The sequence below is a fragment of the Phodopus roborovskii genome, unplaced genomic scaffold, assembly GCF_943737965.1.
Source record: "Phodopus roborovskii unplaced genomic scaffold, PHOROB, whole genome shotgun sequence".
NCBI lineage: Eukaryota > Metazoa > Chordata > Mammalia > Rodentia > Cricetidae > Phodopus > Phodopus roborovskii.
This window is the reverse complement of record NW_026126416.1, coordinates 26,685,775-26,705,978: the sequence shown is the minus strand read 5'-3', so window position 1 is coordinate 26,705,978 and position 20,204 is coordinate 26,685,775. Positions and strand designations below refer to the sequence as shown.

Sequence of the window (20,204 nt, the reverse complement as noted above, 5' to 3'; positions counted from 1 at the left end):
TTGTTGTTTTGTCTTTTTTGTTTTTGGAGCCTGTCCTTGAACTCACGGAGGTTTGCCTGCCTCTACCTTCTGAGTGCTGGTATTAAAGGTATATGCTACTACCACGTGGCCTGAATAGTTTTAAAAATAAGGTTTTCAGGGTCTGAGGGGCAGGTAGCACACACATTTAATCTGAGCATTCAGGAGGCAAAGGCAGGTGGATCTCTGATTTTGAGGCTCGGGCTATAGAGTAAGACCTGTATCTTAGTTATTTTTATAATGCTATGAAGAGAAAACATGACCAAGGCAGCATACAGAAGAAAACATTTAATTGGGGGCTTGATTAGCGTTTCAGAGGGTGAGTGAGTGCATGATCACAATGGCAGAGGCATGGCAACAGGCAGGTAGGCATACTGCTGAAACAGTGCTGAGAGCTCACATATTGGCTCACAAACAGGAGCAGAGAGCCGCACTAGGAATGGAGTAGGCTTTTGAAACCTCAGAGCTAGCCCCATCGATAACACCTCCTTCAACGAGGCCTCAACTCTTCATTCATCCCAAACAGTTTCACCTACGGGAGACCAAGCATTCAAGTGTATGGACCTATGGAGACTATTTTCATTCAGACCACACCGGAACTCTTGCTTTTCTGATGCATTCTAGTTTTGGGGCTCTGGGGTAAGCATTGTTAATTTTAATACATTAGCTTTAGTGCTTGGAAGCAAATCAAGGGCCTTATATATGCCAAGCACAAACTCTCTCTCCCACAGCCCCTACTTTCAATTTAATTTGATCTGGGTCATTTGGGACAACCAAACAGATGAAACCTTTAGACACTAGACTTCATGGGATCATAAAAGTGGAATGACCTTAATTCTGCTTCCCATTTCCTAATATAACAAGTTACATTTCAAACTAATGTAATTTTTAATAAATTAATTTCATTTAAACTAAATATAAAACAAACTCCCAGTTGATTATTTCTCCTTTAACTCAAACCACATACATTTAACTATTTTCTGCCATGTACCTTTCAACTTTCTGTAGAAAATATGAATAAACCAGTTGTTAGTATGAATACTTTTATAATACAGCACTAAAGGGTCAGATGCAGTTTGTACAGAATTGCACCCCTCTTCTAACATGAGTACCTTAATTAAGAGAGTAACAATGGACTTTTATAACTTTTATTTTGAATACTTAATAGAAGCATAAAATAGAAAATGCAAAGGCCACAAGGCTCCAGGCAGAGGGGCTAACTTCTTCTTGCTATGTTCTAGCCATCTCCTTTTCTCTATGAGGTACTCTGTATCTTTCCAGATACCTGGACCAATGGAATGAGGCTCCTCCCTATCAGGGAATTCATGGGGGGGGGAGCGCATTCTCATCATTTCAAGACTACAGCACACATGTAAAGCAATCTCAGAAAGACAGTAGATGGCTGAGGAAGGACCTCATTTCCTGGAGTTTGATCTTCAGCTCTACAAAAACAAACAAACAAACAAACAAAAAACCAGTATGATGGCATCAAGGAGAAACATCTGCAATGCTCTCAAGAAGTGAGATACTTAAGGTTTTTTTTTTTTTTTTAAATCAGTGTCGTCTGTGCATATATAATGTATGTATGGGCACCATAGTGTGTGGGGGGGAGGCTGAGGACCATTTTTAGAGTGAGTTTTTTCCTTTCCCTGTGGGGTCAGGGGACCACTTTTAATCAGTGAGCCATCTTTCTGGCCTGCCATGGTACTTTCGTCTTTTAATATTTATTATTTTTATTTATGCATATGTGGAGTGTGTGTGTGTGCTTGTGTTGAGTTTATGTGCATCACATGTGTGCAGGTGCTCATGGAGGATAGAGGGTGTTAGGTCCCCCAGAACTGCAGTGGTGAGTCCCTAATGTTGTTGCCGGGGTCTTATGCAAGATCAGTAAGTGCTCTTAACATCTGATCCATCCCTTCAGCCCTGAGGTGAGCTACTCATGATGATATTTTGTATATGATCTAATAAAGTTTGCCTGAAGATCAGAGTGCAGAGCTAAGCCACTAGTTAGCCACACACACACAGTAAGTAAGTCACTAGTTAGCCATAGAGGACAGACAGTGGTGGCCACACCTTTAATTCCAGAACTCAGGAGACAGAAGCAGATGGACATCTATGAGTTCAAGGCTACCCTGGGCTCACATGAGAGTGAATCAGTCTGAAAGAGAAACTGAGCTCATGCCTTTCATTCCAGCTCTAGAGAGGAATAATATAAGACAGGAGCTTAGAGAAGTCTGAGGTTTCTTGGTGGAGAGCATTGCAGTCTGCAGTCACATTAAGGACAGGATGGATCACCCCTCTTTGGTATTAGTCTTGGTAGAGGTAAGAACTCTCTAGTGTCTTGGCTGCTTTGCTTTTCTGATCTTCGGTTTGAACCCCAAAATCTGTCTCTGGGTTTTTATTAATCCTGCTACACACATTTTCTAAAAACATCAAATCAAATCAACCAACCAAATGAACAAAAATGTCTGCTGTTGCCCAAGATGGTGGCATACACCTATAATCTCAGTAAGTGGAAGGTGAAGGTAAGTAAGATCTGAGTTCAAAACTAGCCCCAGACACAGCAAATTTCAGGCCAGACTAGGCTAAGCATGGTACTCTCATAACAATGGATAACAACAAACAGATCCTGTGGTATGTGGTATTGCAAGCCTGTTTCTCAGCAGTTCAGAGACTGAGGCAGTAAGATCTAAAGTTACAAACTAGCAAGCTCCTGTCTCAAAAGGAATCTACACATACTGTACAATATAATTTTCAATTAAGTCTCGCCTATGAAATCTGAATTTTAAAAATAAATTGTCAACCCTGAATAACTGCAAAATTTCATGTTGTTTCTTTTTGTGAGTGTGCATAATACATGGACATGATCTAGTGTGCCTTTGGTTCATTTTCAATAATTTCTTTTGCCATACCAAAAAAAAACCCAAATTCAATTTTTCATTTTAAAATAAAATTTATTGAACACTGCAGAAAATTCAATACACTAAAAGTTGTCTTTCTTGTCAGAATTGGCACATGATAAAGAACTTCACACTGCAAAATTAACACTCCAAAATTTAAGTTTTAAATCATGTTCCATAAAAAGTAAAGTCTAGTAGTGTTATAAAAATATCAATTTACACTAGCTTACATAGAAAAAGTATTAGAAAAAGAGTCTCATATACAAACCAACCATCTAAGAAGTAAAAATCCAATTATGTATTTTAAAAGGGTATAAGGGGAAAACAGACAAAAGCCACTGAATTTATGCTCACTTCTCCTACTGGGAAGTTGCAGGCTAACCAGATATACTTTAGATATTTTTTAAATGTATATTTCAAAAGAATAGCAAGACTGTTTATAATATTTTTAATGCCTCATCAAAACCACTTTATGGCTAACTGATCATGTACTACAACCTTGAGTTGATTCAACCTATTTTTATTCATGGGAAACTATAAAAGTTTCTTTAAGCAACGTAGTCTTACCAACCAGGAAGACGACTCCTAGCACTGAAAGGTCACTGACTGTAATCAAGCCAAAAGAGAATCAGCTTAATAGATTAGACATGTTTTCATCAAATGTAAATGTAATTTCCACCTCTACCTTGAACGCAAACTGAGGAGCTGGACACGCAGCTCAGTGGTATAGCACTTGCTCAGACTGTGCAAATCCTGGATTAGAGTCCTGTGATTGAAGAATAGTTATAAAATTATGAACACTGGCCAGGCAGTAGTGGCCCATGTTTTAATCGCAGCACTCAGGAGGCAGAGGGAGGAGGATCTCTGTGAGTTCAAGGCCAGCCTGGTCTACAGAGCGAGTTCCAGGACAGCCAGAGCTACACAGAGAAAGCCTGTCTTGAAAAATGAAACAAACCGAACAAAAAATGTGAACACTGAAAGAGCAAAGAAAACTAGAAATATCATTAATATTTATTAAAAATATGACATTCTACCAGAACCTGTCTGCCCATGTAACTAAAATACATAAATGACAGCAGCATATGGTCCTTCAAAGGGGTATTAAGTTATACTCTACTATAAAGAAATTGCTAATTAAAATTAAACTTTAGAAGCTAGAAGAAAATAAAATGCATTTAAGAGCAATAATTTCTATTTTCTAAGCCACAAGCATAGATCCTACTACCAAGTACTTTATTTTGTAATAAGTGCTAATAAATACAATAAACTTTATTTTTAAAGGGTACTCAAGAGGGGGAAAATTCCAATTTCCCTACCTCTTAAAAGTTACTGGTGTTAGGTAAGCAAGACAGGGAGAGATGGCAAATTTTCAGAGTCAAATTTTAATCTCTGGTATCTATTCACTTTTATTTCCAAGACCCAGTATTTATGTATTTTATTTTCTTTAAGGAGCTATTTTTGTCTATGTTTCCAAGAGGGCTGTTTAAGTACATATGAAATTGGCAGTGAGGATAGAGACTCTGGGAAATTCTTTTTGTTATTTATAGCCACTTAGTAAGTTGTTTCATTGGCAGTGCTGGGGTAGGCACTTGAAACATGGTAGGCAAGAACTCTAACACTTAGCCCATATGCAAGACTTTAATTATAACAATATGATGGTTGGGTAAAAGAGACTTTGTTTCAAATAAGTTAGAATTCAGATTTTTCTGGATGTATTAATGTTTTACTGGGACAATGGTTTAGATTAAGAATTTAAATATTAGTTACAAATTAATGAAACCAAATTATTTTTAAAAATTGTGTTATTTCAACATAGTTTTTAAAACACTAATTTTCTTTTACATTCTTCATAAAATGTAACTGGTGACTCAAAGGAGGATGCAGATGTTAGTAAAACAGTTGTATTTTGGCAAGCATTTTATTGACATTGTAAGTGAAAGTACAATTGGAATTGTAAAAATGGCACTTAACTTGTATCTCATAGGGCATCTCGTTTGCTGTAAACAGAAGACCACAGACCTGTACTGGATAGAAAGGGGCTGTCAGTGCAGCCTCCCTGTCATTTACTCAGCAAAAGTTAACAATTAAACAAAAGCATCTAATTGAACTTTAGTTCAAATATCAAAGGTCTAGCCCATTTTTCAATGCACTAGTTTTTACCTTTGAATAAGCTGAATTGGTTTTAACATTAAAGATTGGGTTTGTTCACACAGCGTGTGCATCATTATTTACAAAGAAATGCAAAATCCTGAGCTTTTGTAATGACTTGTCACTTGGTACTTTCTTTGAGAAATTAAAATAATTTGAGAGATAATTTCACCTCTAATTTCTATAAAAAAAAAAACCTGAGATTCTGCAAAGAATGAAAAGAAAATTATTTCTTTCAAGTTGCAAGTCAGCAGAGTGATGACTGTTCTAACTACTCATTTTGGAGGCGAGGAAACTGATGAACAAAAGTACATTTGTACCCTGAACAGCACACATCCCTCCAAGGTCGGCAGGGCTCAATTACAGAAAGAGAAGACTGGGAACCGGGGTGATGACAGATAATGGGGAGACTGTCAGGATTATGAACAATAAATTATACATATGATATCTAGTCAGATAAGAAAAAATTTAAAAGATAAAACCTAATCAATGGAATCAAATTTCAAAGATCAGAAAAACCAAAATAAAATTTGAATAAGTACAGACATTTAATCTATATCTTCAAGTAAATGGAGTACTGACAGAAACTAGATTCAGTTTTTGTATCCTCCAAATGTTTATTTTTATATATTATGTTTCCTTCTAGCTAAAAAATAGTCTAATATAATACATACTCAGCCTGAAGCAATTTAGGTGCTCAAGTTTTAAAAAGGGTTACAAGTTTTTAAAAACATAAAACTACAAGGCAGGAGAGATGGCTCAGCAATTAAGAGCACTGGTTGCTCTTCCAGAGGACCTGGGTTCAAGTCCCAGCACCCACAAGGCAGCTTACAGCCATCTGTAACTCCAGTCCCAAGGGATCCAATGGGCACCAGGCATGAATGTGGTGCACAGACAGACATGTATACAGGAAAAACACCTATACACATGAAATAAAAATAAAAGTAAAGAAAAATTTTAAACTTAAACTATAAAGGGATGTGTTACTATGTACTCCCTTGTATTTTTAAAAACTTCTAAATAATATAAAGACCAATTTTTTGCTGCTGAATTGCTTTCTTGAACAGCCTTAAGAAGTTATTCCTGTAGAGGGGATAAGATTTGCATAAATCGTAAACAAAAACATCTACTCAAGAAACTTGCGTTGACATTTATAAATGATCTACCCTTAGATTTTGGAGAAATATTTTAGTAAGAAAAGTACAGGAGAGGGTCAAGGTGACTTTTTTTTTTTTTTTTTTTTAGAAAAATATAATGTATATAGTACATTTGGAAACTACAGAAACCGATAGTTTTCATTGATTGTGAAGGCACAACTTTAAAAGAAAATGCATTTTCGCTATGTATGATGAATTTTACCAGCTCATAAAAATATATGGATTGGCAAACAGCACTGCAAATGTTTCCAATTTTCAGTTCAAACTTTGATTTAAAACTTGCTGGGCATGCTGTTCCACAGCTATAGTTCCAAACAATGGGGAGGCAGAGGCAGGAGAATGTGAGCTGCAATACCAACTGTCTCAGAAAGCAAAATAAAAAGGGTGGGGGGGGGTGGCGAATTCTAGTCGTAAAAAATCAACAGCACATCATTGTAGGTCCATGCAATTACTGCTGCCCAGCCTGCGCATCAGTAGTCACTGGGCTCTCTTCATTTGTTGAATAGTCCAGATGGTCCATCACCTAGGCATAAATGAAAGTCATCAGAAAATGCAAATGCTAAACTTGCCTTCCAGTCTTCATTAATTTGACAAAAGTATTCTGGTTTTGTGGTGTGTGTGTGTGTGTGTGTGTGTGTGTGTGTGTGTGTGTGTGTGTGTGTGTGTTTGCATGTGTGGATACATGTGTGCATCCCGCTAAACAGGCACATGTATGCACATATGTGTGGTTATCTTCCTCAACTGCCTTCCACTTTAGACAAGCATCGTTGCTGAGCCTGGAGCTTGCTGACCAGAGTTCCAGGGGTACTTCTATCTCCATCACCCACCTTCATTGAACTTAGCTTTCTGTTTTCTTTTTTTATTTTTAATATAGAGTCTCACTTATGTAGTCCTAGGTAGCCTGAAACTAACAGATCCACATGTCTCTGCCTCCAGAGAGTTGGAATTAAAAGGCAAGTGTCACCAAGCCTGAGCCCTTCTACATGGCTTTTAAATGAGTGCTGGGTATTTGAAATCACACCTTCATGCCAGTTCAGGAAGCTCTTTACTAACGGAGCTACAGCCCCACCCCATCCCGTTCCCTTTCACTGAAAATAGAATCTTTTCTCATTCAATACACCTTGATTACAGTTTCCCTTTCCTCTATTCCTCCCAGTCCTTCCCCACTCCCCTCCCCTCCAGATCTAACTGAACTATTTCCCCAGCCACCCCTTCCCCCCATTTTTAATCCAGGCACTCAAGAGGCTGGGGGGGGGGCAATCTCTGAGTTTGAAGCCAGCTTGGTCTACATAGTAAATTGCAGGACTGCCAGAATTACCTTATCTCAAAACCAAAAACAGAGTAATCTTGGGACAAGAAAAGAATGGCTCAGAGATTAAGAGCACTTGCTCTCAGTCTGGTCTTTAGCACCCACTTTGGTGAGATCACAACTGCACGTAATTCTAGTACCAGGGGGATCCTTTGCCTCTGACCACCATATCTGTATTAATACGTATACACCCACATACATACACATAATTAAAAATAATAAAAGTAAACCTTAACAAACAAGTAACCTTAGGGAACCAAGCATTCCTTCTGAAACACTGCCCAAGTCAACATCATGCTTAACTTCTCAGGAGGATGCATATGGGAGTCCTGAGTTCCTTTTACAGCATCGGGATAGGCAACACTAAGAATTCCACAACATGAGACATACAGTGGAGATGTGGGGAACTTCATTTAAATCACATTGATAATTACAGACATACACATAGGTGTATTTAGGGCCCTTTCTTCTGACAGTAGGCCAGTGCTGTGGGAGACCTGGAGCAGCCATGAGACAGGATGGTAGGGGATGGAGAAGACACAACATTTTTCTTCTCTGTGATCTATGTACCTGGCAACCACCCTGGAGAGTAAGAGCTATGTACCCAGCATTATAACAGGCTTCTGCTTTCCTAATTCTTAGGTATCACACTGGGCACTATAATTCCAGCACTAAATATAGATATATTAATTAACCAGTCATGGTAGTACATGGCTGTGATCCTGGCACACAGGAAGTTGAAGTAGGAGTCTGAGTTTTAGGCAGCCTAGACTACACAGTGGGACACCCTCCCTGTGTTCCAAAAACAAAGCTAAACAAACAACAAAATAATTTCAAAGTCTACTAGCTGAAAAGTTATCATTTCTATTTCCTACTTCCTAAGATTTTAGTAAAAACAATAGAGAAATACACAGAACAAGCATGAGGTATTTATAAAAACTCAACGAACCAACACAGTCATTGAAATTAACTGGCAAAAAATGGTATTCCACATTTGTAAATAGGCAATCTGTATGGGAAATTGTCCTTTGAAACTGGGCCAGCAAACCTTTTCATTTTCAACGTTCTACTCATTTAGAACTAATCTCTGAAAACTGCCTAATAAATTAGCCTGAGTAACTGGAGCTCCTGATCCTCAAGCAGTCACTGTAAGTACCTTTGTATCCCTACTCGTGACTTACAGCTTGTGACTTCTAAAAATAATTACAAGTACCAGTGACATTAGCACACACACTGTTCACTGGACATCAACAAGCTGAGAGCATCGGAGCAAACAGCCGGTTTGAAGCTATTGCGTGGATTTCTTTCCATTTGATTTACTTTTGGAAAGACAAAATACCACACAACAAGCCTTACACTCCACTTCACTTTTCTCTCACGTGGGTGCTGGGGTCCTCTGCAAGAACAGTAAGTTCCCAACCATTAATCCATCTCTCGAGGCCCTGTACACTTTTCAAGATTTATTTTATTTTTAATAAACAAAATACATTCAAGTGAGTGCAGGAACCCTCTAAGGTGTGTTGGATTCCCCAGAACAAGGGTTACTGACAGTTGTGAGCTGCTTGGATGTCAGTGCTGCAAGCTGAACTATGGTCCTTTAGAAGATCAATACAGGCTCTGAACCACCTCTGCAGCCCACACTTCTGTATTTCTTATTTGGGGGAAAAAACAAAAAACAAAAAAACAAAAAACAAAACCAAAACAAGGGCTGGAGAGCTGGAGGAGTGGTTAACCGCACTTGCTGTAACCCTTCCTTCAAGGAATCTTCTAGCCTCTACAGGCACCTCCCCCACTGAGCACAAATCCATCTTAAAACATTTTAATTAAAAATAGAAATACAAGCTGAAAAATCATGCCAGACTCTTATAATCACAGCACGCAGGAGGGTAAAGCAGGAGGATTTCTAAAAGCCTAAGGTTATTGGGCACTACATTTGAGTTTAATACAGCCTGAATTTCAGATTAAGGTCCTGTCTTAAAAGACTCAAAACCTAAACCCAAATCAACCAATAAACAAATATATATTACTTTGTAATTAGAACACAGAGAAAGAAGTTGCTAAAGTAAAAACAGAGTTTATAGACAGACTTTTAGAACACTAGCTGCCAATGACATTAACTTATATTCACTTCAGTATAACAGAGAAGGCCAGATGTGCTGTAATGAGCATATTTTCATATCAATTTTACCATTTCCCAGAAAATCCCTTAAGAAGAAATGTCAGTATATACAATAAATTCTTTTTGTTTTTTTTTTTGGGGGGGTTGTTTGTTGTTTGTTTTTCAAGAAAGGGTTTCTTTGTGCAGCTCTGGCTGTCCTGGAATTCACTCTGTAGACCAGGCTGGCCTCAAACTCAAAGATTCACCTGCCTCTGCCTCCCAAGTGTGGGGATTAAAGGCATGCGCTGCTGTCACCACCACCCAGTGAATATTAATATACAGAGAGCAGACTTTTTTGCAAGAAATTATAAATGAGATACATAAAAAATAATAAGAAGGGGAGTTAGGAACCACTGACAGGCTCATTTAGCAGCCTAGCCCTCCCCCCACAGGAGGCAGAAGGAAGTTCTCTACCCTAGTGCAGTGGTTTGAATAGCAATGGCCCCCACAGACTCATGTGCTTGAATGCTTGGCTCATAGGGAGTGGCACTATCAGGTGTGGCCTTGTTGGAGGAAGTGTGTCACTGCGGGGGTGGGCTTTAAGGTCTTCTATGCACAAGCTATGCCCAGTGTGTCAACACTGCTGCATGTGGATCAAGATGTAGAACTCTCAGCTCCTTCTCCAGCAACATGTCTGCCTGCACATTGTCATGCTCCTTGTCATGAGGATAATGGACTAAACCTCTGAAGCTGTAAGCCAGCCATAAGTTAAATGTTTCCTTTATAAGGGTTGCCAGGCTCATGGTGTCTCTCACAGCAATAGAAACCCTAACTAAGAAAAAGGTAGGTCCTTTATCCATACTCAACATTAGAGCTTCCCTAAGCTCCCTTCGGTTCTCAGAACATGACAGCTTTCTTCCCTTGGAATATCTGAAGACATGGCTCCTTTAAGATGAACATATAGTCCAGTTTTTCAATGAGATTTAACAGTTTTTAGAAGCCCTTCTTTAAATCACCCATTAACTTGTCCTGAATTCTTGGCCCTAGATGTTCTACCCCTAGATACCATGACACTTTGTCATTACCAATGCACTCATTACAATTTATGTCTAGTGACTCTGTCTGTATTTCCTAGTAAGTTTCACAAGGCCACAGGAGGAGATACCCTTGAAACTTGTTCATCCTGTAGAGTCAGTTTCTGAAGTCATACTTAACTCATAGAGCTGTTCAATAAAGTCATTAAATGCAGAAATAGAAAACTATTAAAAAAAAGGATAAAGAGCCATTTTGAGGATAAGACATTCAAAAATTTGTAAGTAGTTTGGGAATACTTTTATCTTACTAATTGATTAAAATAGGGTGTCTAACTTGCTATGTGTTTGAGGTTGGCCTTGAACTCCTCATCTCTCAGTCTCCATCTCCCAAGATTAGGATTACACTATACATGACTGGCTACTCTTTTATTTAAACACACACACACACACACACACACACACACACACCCTATGAGAGCTCTAGGTTTGATTTCCAGCATTGGGGAAAAAATTGATATGGGTATCATCTTCATGAAAAAATTACCAGCTATCTTACTAGTTTAATGAAGGACCTTGTGACCATAGACACCTTCTGTATACATTAATGCAGGCTGAGCCAATAGTACTGATAAGTGGCTAAGGTAGATATTATTATTTTATTCAAATCTCCAAAAAGAAATTGCAATATTTGCCAGAAAGAGTTCTAAACCAGTGCCTTTTAAATTATAGAAGCCCATAACATAATGGTGGCCATCTCTTCTTAAACACTACAAAAGATACAGTGAGATATTTGAACTGGTTCTCTGGTAAGAACAGTTACAGCCACCTACTCCAAGTGTCTCTCCGTTCACATGACTGCTGTCACACATCCATGAGGACAGATGGAAGGGGGCAGTTCACTTTACAGCAACAAATCAAAAATAACTAACAAAATGCCTCTGGGAAGGGGCCAGTACTGAGTAGGAAAGGGCTTCTCAACTCTCTTCAATGTCGATGCAAACCAACGTTTCTGGACTTGCAGGAACATTTAGGAAAGAGAAATAAAGAGATTCTGAAATTACTATTTTCTTTGTTATAGGAATTTTAAAGGAAGGACACTCTTGATCCACTTAAGTCTGACATGAGTACCCACCTGAAGTTAGTTTGGTACATTCAAATGCTGGGAAGAACACGTATTTTCATTTTCAATACCTTAGGTCTCTTCCTATCAATTTCTAATGTGAGTCTCGAGCTTCAGCATTTATTTTAAATAGCTGTGTCTTGCACGTTTACGGGGGCTTGGATATATGTTGCAGTGCTCTATTTTCCCAGTGTCTTCTCACGATGACATTACAGGGCTCCGGCATTCACTTACAGTGGACACCAAGAACCCATGCCACAGCAGGCAGATGCTGACGGGGTGAGGAACTCGGGGCATCCTAGGGTTACATTAAACTTCTGACACATAAAGATTTGTTATAATGGGCTATAGCATAACAGCCAGTGAATTATAAAGTATAAGCACATACCTGATAGCTGCTCCCTTTCCAGAACTTTTTCATCTCCTTACGACTCCAAGCAACAACTGAGGCAGCAAGAAGTGTACAAGGTACCAAATAGAGGAGGGCGGGCTGCCCCTTCTTCATCAGCACCAGGACAACAAATGTAATTATCATGCCAATAGCATAGGCTGGGGGGGGGACAGAAGCCAGCTCAGTTTTACACTTCCAGGAGTGGGGTCTTCCTTCCCCCATTAAAGCAATAGTTTCCAAATACTTCTGAAGACATCTTTAAATAAGACCTGTTTTAAAAATTATGTGTTTGTATCTGTGGCTGCAGGTTCCTGCGGTTAGAGGTGCCCCAGGCCCTAGAACTGGAGTTATATGCAGATGAGCTCATCTGAATATGTAAATCTCATCTTAATTATGTAAAGATGTTTTGCTTTTATCTCACCTTGCCTGCCTAAGACACCTGATTGGCCTAATAAAGGGCTGAATGGCCAATTGTCAGGCAAGAGAAAGGACAGGCGGGGCTAGCAGGCAGAGAGAATAAATAGAAGGAGAAATCTAGGCTAAAAAAAAAAAAAAAAAAAAAAAAAAAAAAAAAAAAAGAAAAGAAAAAAGGAAAAGAGGAGGAGAGTATAAGAACAAGGGAAACACCTGGGACCAGAAGGCAGGCAGCCACTGCCAGCAAGCCAGCCAGCCAGACATGAGAAGCAGCGGAAGATTACAGAAAGAAAAGTAAGAAGCCCCAAGGCAAAAGGTAGACGAAGAGAAACAGTTTAAGTTGAAAGAGCTAGCCAGAAGAGCACTGAGCTAAGGCTGAGCGTTCAAAACTAAGTTGGCTCTGTGTCTTGATTTGGGAGCTGGTTGTTTAGCAACAAGAAAAATCCTGGTGCAGAACTGGGTGTTATTCCATTACAAGGTGCTGTACTTACCACTCAAGCAAGCCTCTTTTCTTGTTTCTATGTGGGGCCTCTGTGTCCCCTTCCCTCCATCCTCCTCTCTTCTTTCTCTCCTTACTTCTCTCCAGTCCTCTCTGCACCTCCTTCCCTTCCCCTCACTTAACTTTCTTTCATGATGTTGGGGGTTCCCATTTATAGTGCCATTGTTCTCTCCCAACATGGAGATTAACTCTACAAGAACTAGAAAGTCTTAAAGGGACATCTGTGGCTCTGGCTCAGGCCATGTGGCCAAGCACTCAGAGCTTGTGGTGCATGGATGTTGAAATACCCACCCAGAACACTCAGAGGTAGCAGAGCTTTTTCTATTCAGTGTCCTATTGTTAACATTTCAATAACAGAAACAGAGGTGATGACTGCCCTGCTGTACCAGGGAGCTAACAACTTACATTGATTCATTTATATACTCATAGTTATTTATACACTATGCTAGAAAAACGCAGTAGTAAACATTTTAGATGCTACTTGTGTTCCAGGTATTTTAATAAACATATATAAAACCTCAACTTTTTTTTTTTTTTTTAAGGCACAGTCTCACTACATAGCCCTGGCCTAGAATTCCCTCTATAGACCAGGGGCTAGCCTCAAATTCACTTAGATCCACCCATCTCTGCCTCTTGAGTGTTGGGATTAAAGGCGTGCTCCTGGTGGAAACTCAACTTTTAAAGTCTCTAAAATGCTGTACTATAAATTACAGAGTATGATTGTCCCATTAATTTGTTTTTGTTTCTGCGACAGGGTTTCATGGAACCCAGCCTAGCCTTGAACTTGATAAACAGTCAAGAATGCCCTTGAACTTCTCATCTTCTGGAGTACTAGAATTACAAATGTGTACCACTATTTCTGGTTTTAATTATCCTTGTTTTTTTTTTTTTTTTTTTTTTTTTTTGCGGGGGTAGTAGCGGTCAGAGACAGGGTTTCTCTGTGTAGCCCTAAGTGTCCTGGAACTCACTTCGTAGACCAGGTTGGCCTCAAACTCAAAGATCCACCTGCCTCTCCCTCTGGAATTAAAGGCATGTGTACCACACTCAGATTTATTTTATGTTATATGTGTATGGGTGCTTTGTTGCATAGAGATATGTGCACCATGTGCATGTCTGATGCCCTCAAAGGTCAGAAAAGGGAATCAGATACCTGAGATTGAAGTTACAGACAGCTGTAAAACACCAAGTATACGCTGGGTCCTTTCCAAGAGCAATATGTCCTCTTAACTAATGTGATGACATTTCAGCCCAACATTTCATTATTTAAAATCATAAAATCTGACCATCCTTATAGGTTATTTGAATAACTTTTAAAGTAAATGTTTTCTTAACTTTTTAACTAAATTTGCTGTTTCATTTATTTCCATTTTTAAAAAAGTGGTACTCAGCTGAATGGTGGTATGTCAGACCCTTGATCCCAGCATTAGGGAAGCAGAAGCAGGCAGATCTCTGAGTTCGAGGATAGTCTGGTCTAAAGATCTAATTCCAGGACACTAGGGCTACAAAGAGAAACTCTGTCTCAGGGAAAAAAAAAGAAAGAAAGAAAGAAACAAAGGAAAAGAAAAGAAAGTGGTACTTATTGAAAGGAAAAGTATCAATTCAAGATCCCTTCAAGGCCAGCTTCTTAGTACAAAGGAAGTTTATTTGCCCCAGAGGAACAAAGGACTGCCTCTAGATAGTGAGGAGACAGACACAGCCCACAGGCAAATGGCAGTTTATAAAGTTAAAAGGGTGAGGTATACAAATTTTGATTGGGCATGTTAATAAGGGCAGACAAAGGAGTCTTTTGATTGTTGGACCTAAGTACTTTGATAGCTGGATCTTGGTATTCAGCCTCAGGAGGAGGAAGTGGCCAAATAAGGTGATAGATCTTGGAGGCTAGCTTTAGGGATATGATCTAACAGGTTTTTATTTGTTTGTTTGTTTAAAGTGGGAATGGGGACAAGGGCAAGGCCTGCCAGAGCCATGCTCACTACATGTGAGCTGATCAGAGTACCTGCACATAGCTCCCCACCAAAATACAGCTTTTCAGACCAAAGCTCATATTCTTAGTAACTCTATTTTGGGGGATGTATTTCTTGTGTTAGCCTTTAACATTTACTATTTATGTGTATTTATGTATGTATATATTGAGTCAGGATCTCACGGATTCAAGGATGCTCAGACTGCTGTAGCTGAGGATGATCTTTAATTCTTGGTCCTTCTGCCTCTATCACCCACATGTTGACATTACAGGAATACCATCACATTGGTGTATGTGGAGCTGGGGGCCAAGCCTAAGGCTTATGCAAACTGGGCAGGCACTCCACATCTGCTTTCATAATTTAATATTTAAATACTATTTTATAGATTTATACCTAGGGCTATGCACATGCTCTATAACACTTCATGTAAAACTCATAAAAAGAGGGAAACAGACTATTTTTTAGCCCTTTGGTTCTTTTTTTCTCCATATAATATAATGCAACACAATAAAAAGAAACAAACTTTACCGATTGTGGATGAAATAAAGTATACAGAAGAAGAACCGGTCTGAACATCAAATCTTCTACAATATGCAATCAACAGGCCTAAAAGAAAATCCACATTATTTTCTTCAAACAGTAGTGATATTACAAAATCAACTGGGCAACAATACTGGTTGTATTTCACTTTCTTTTTTTGTACTATGAGACCATTAATTAAAGTATCTTAAATTATGAACCAACTTTCACATGTTGATTTTTAAAAATGTGATAGCATATTTTAGACATTTCCCCTAAGCCACTCACAGGTATTTGAAAATTATGACCTTTTTAGCTGTTCAATATTCCAATCAATAGAGTGAGGAGATAGCCTATGAAATGGGATTGTCTGCAAACACATCTGATAACATCTAATATCTAAAACATGTGGGGATCCCAAATAAGCCAACAGTAAGAAAAAACATAACCCAATGAGAAAATGGGCAGAAGACTAACTACATCAGCAATTCTTGCATTTGCCTAGTAGGGCTAAGGCCCTAACAACAAATAACAAAAAATTTAAAACAGGCTAGGCATGGTGGCATAAGCTTGTAATTCAAGGACTTGGGAGACCAAAACAGAAGGATCATGAGATTGAGTCCAGCTTGGGCTACACAGCAAAGACCGTTTTAAACAAACAGGCCTATGATGTGACTCAGCAATTCCACTACTGGGCAAAAATCCAAAGGAGGTGAAACTGGCATGTAAAGAGACATGTTCCATATTCAGAACAGCCAATCTCAGTGCTTACTAATTAATGAATGGAGAGAGAAAATGTAGTGCATACACAAATAAGTACTATTCATCCCTGAGAAGGAAAACTGGGCTGCAGGTTTGGCTCAGTGGATAAAGGGCTTGCTGCTCTCACTGTCATGAGTTTGGATTCCCAGCAGCAACCTGTGGTCTCAGTACTGGGGAGAAGGAGACAGATGGATTCCTAGACCTCAAAGGCCACCCAACCTAGCTGAATCAGCAAGCTCCATGCTCAGTGCAGAATACTATCTCAAGAAATAAAGACTGAGTTGGAGAGATGGCTCAGCAGTCCAAAGCACTGACTGCTCTTCCAGGGGACATAGGGTTCAATTTCCAGAGCTCACATGGTAGCTCACAGCCATCCGTAATTCCAGTCCCAGGAGACATGATACTGTCTCCTGACCTCCACAGGCACTGCATGCACATAGTACATAGACATATGTGCAGGCAAAACACCTATATACACAATACATAAAATACAAACTTTAAAGAGCCGGGTATGACGGTGCACAATTTAATCCCAGCACTCAGGAGGCAAAGGCAGAAGACTCTCTGCAAGTTCAAGGCCAGCCTGGTTTACAGAATGAGTTCCTCAACAGCCAGGGTTATTGTAGAGAACCTGTTTCAAAAAAAAAAAAAAAAAAAAAAAAAAAAGTGGTGGTACATGCCTTTAATTCCAGCACTGGAATTAAAAGAGACAGGAGACTCTGTGAGTTTGAGGCCAGCCTGGACTACATAGTGAGTTCAGGACAGCCAGGGCTAAACAGAGAAATCCTGTCTCCAACAGCCCCCCCCCCCGAAAAAAAAAAAAAAAAAAAAAAAAAAGAAAAAGAAAGAATGAATGAATGAATGCAAGGGGAAGGGACAGCAATCAATCTCTGGCCTCCACACACCAAACACACATACACACACACACCACACATACCACACACACACCACACCACACCACACACCACACACACTAGGGGAAGTGAAGTGGGGGAGAAGATGGAAATGCTGTCTTTTGTGGGACTAGCACTGTGATAAATCTGTAGGACACTGTATTAAGCATCAAGCAGCCAGCCAAAGAAAAACAAATAGGATCTTATCTCACTTGTAACTAAAACTCAAAGAGTTGAACTCATAGAAGTACAATAAAATGGTGGGATTGAGGAGTGATTGGGGATACAAAATTCAGTCATATAGAAATAAATTCAGAAATTCATCGAACTCATCGAACAGCACACTGACGGTAGTTAATAGCGATATATTATCAAACTGTCCCGTGACAGACAAAAGAAAAGTGAGGCAATGCATGTCAATGAGCTTGTCATTCTACACTATACACATATTTGGGAAATATGTTGCATATAATAAAATACACAATTCCATTTTTCAATTTTTTAAAATGAATAAATATGTGTGGGTTTAAAATATACTGGAAATACATAAAGAAAGTAACTATAAGAAATATTTAGAAGAATGACTTAAGTTTTTTGTTTGTGGTAGAGTGCTTGCAAGGTGCCAAAGCAATATAGAAAACCCTGTCTTGAAAAAAAAAAAGTTTTTTTTGTTTGTTTGGTGTTTTTTTTTGGGGGGGGGGTGTTGTTGAGACAGGGTTTCTCTCTGTGTAGCCCTGGATGACCTGGAGCACACTGTGTAGACCAGGCTGACTTTGAACTCACAGAGATCCGCCTGTCTCTGCCTCCTTCAGCAAATCCTACTGGTATGCACCACCACAACTGGTATCTTTAAGTTTTAATGAAAGTAATTTTATTTAAAAACCACTTACTAGCTGGGCATTGGTGGTGCACTCCTTTAATTCTAGCACACAGGAGGCAGAGGCAGGCGGATCTCTGTGAATTCGAGGCCAGCCTGGTCTATAGAACAAGTTCCAGGACAGGCTCCAAAGCCACAGAAAAACCCTGTCTTGAAAAACAAAAACAAACAAACAAACAAAAAAAAAAAGAAAAACCACTTACTTATGTCATGACTATGAATGCTTTTCCTGCATGTATGTGTGAGCACCATGTGTGTGCCCGCTGCCTATCAGAAGAGGGTATTCTATCCCTTAGAACTGGAGTTACAGAGTTGTGAGTGACCGAGTAGGTCCTGGGATTAAACCTGAGTCCTCTGCAAGAACAAGTCCCATAACTGCTGAGCCATCCTTCCAGCCCCAATACTAAGAATTTTAAAGAGCAACTCTCATTTGTACATGCAAATATGAAGGGATAATTCAATACCCACTTTTAGAAGAAATTTTTTGAATATTACCAAAGAAGACAACTCATGTTGTACATATTAAGTATTTGTAGATGTCCATCTCCAATGTCTAGCCAGATGAGACCACTTGCTCCTCTCCTCTATAACTCCCCCACATCTAGCCTAGGTCTCGCATCTAATGTCCTGACCTAGTCTGGCCACTCCTGTCTGTCTCTCTCAACCTCTAGTTTCCCAACAGATCCCTGGCTGCCCAGATCTATAGGCTACTGTGATCCATTTCCCATCAGCTGTCTTTTATTATAAAGCGATGTAGTCCAGGCTTCTGTTGCTACTTCAGCACTACCTTGCTGACATTGCTAGAGCACTTACGTCTTAAAATGTAACTATTGCTGTCAAGCAGGAGGGAAAGAAACTGTATTATTATTTTCAGCTTTTGGAAAGGATTACAAAATATGCTCTACTGGAGAAGGTTAAATGGATCCTTGCTGTTTCAAGAGACTTTTCAGCCAGCAAGCATTTTACTTTGACCATTTTGAGTGGCGATTTCTCTTTTACCCTTCAAAGGGAACTTTTTTTTTTAACCTTTGTCATTGATCCCAGTTCTAATGACAACCAAAGAATGCAGAGCCTTGAACTTTTACCAGGTGCTTTGATATGACCCTTAAAACCATACGTATAGTTTTGCTAAAATTATTATATTCACTCACCTGGTACAATAATATCTCCAAAACCCAATATTGAAACAGGCACGAAGCATACACTCATTACTGAGTAACAGATCAGCTTTGGCACCCTGATAAGTACTGGCAACTGTAAGAAAGAAAACCAGAGAGGAGAGGGGAGGGTGGGGAGGGCGAAGGAGAGGGATTGAGAGAGGGAGAGAGAGAATGAGCCAATACATCTCTTCCCAATCTCTCTTTTAAGAAGGGAAAGACTGACACTGTAATAATTGTTTTAATGTTTTTTTTAAAAAAATTGATTAAAGGAAACATGGAATAAGATGATATAAACATATAAACATACACATACATAATACATATATACACTCTGTACAAAAACTTAAATAAGACATGTAGTTTTAGGAAATTAAATACAAACATGGAGGGTGGACAGCATTAATGCACCCCCCCACAGCTGACCTTTCCATTTTTCTTTTCTTGTTATCAAGAACAGGACTCAGTCTTTGATATGTTTTTTTTGTTTTGTTTTGCTTTGGTCACCCTACATTTTTTCCCACCCAAAGAGTCTCCTCTCAAAGGGTATGATTTTAAAGTCCAATGAACTTATCAGAAAACAATCCTTACTTTCTCATGGGGAGCTGAGGGTTGAGCAGTGGCTTCCACAAAGTTTCCATCATTCTAGGATGAAACCCAAGTCAATAGGTATTTAATAATTTAGAATAACTAAAAAATGGCTATATTTGTGAGAAATAAGTTTTATAACATCTTAACATGCACCCATGACCAATGAGTTACAGGAGGAAGGCAAAATTATGAAACAGACAGGCAGACACTAACTGGCTGGACACTGCTGTTTATATCATCCCCACCTTTTCAGCATTCCCAAAAGGCCCAGCAGCAAGTTCCACCATGATGCTCTCGCCGTTCTAAAGGGAGGAAGGTATGAGATGTTGTTTAGTCTTCTAAAGAAAACAACC

The 20,204-nt window shown here is 39.2% G+C and overlaps 1 protein-coding gene across 2 annotated transcripts in view; it reads right to left on the bottom strand.

Moving 5' to 3' along the window:
• Positions 1-4,805: 4,805 nt before the first annotated feature.
• The window catches only part of Sppl2a (signal peptide peptidase like 2A), a 32,147-nt gene continuing 16,748 nt past the window's right edge, over positions 4,806-20,204 (bottom strand). Inside the window, exons 11-16 of one of the 2 annotated variants that reach the window (XM_051183464.1) lie at positions 20,097-20,153; positions 19,852-19,905; positions 19,255-19,357; positions 15,581-15,658; positions 12,173-12,333; positions 4,806-6,746 (exon numbers count right to left, since the gene is read on the bottom strand). In XM_051183464.1, the coding sequence (XP_051039421.1) occupies positions 6,672-6,746; positions 12,173-12,333; positions 15,581-15,658; positions 19,255-19,357; positions 19,852-19,905; positions 20,097-20,153 (528 nt within the window). In that variant the 3' untranslated portion in view covers positions 4,806-6,671. The remainder of the gene's footprint in view (positions 6,747-12,172; positions 12,334-15,580; positions 15,659-19,254; positions 19,358-19,851; positions 19,906-20,096; positions 20,154-20,204) is intronic. The other variant, XM_051183465.1, reaches the window with a different exon arrangement.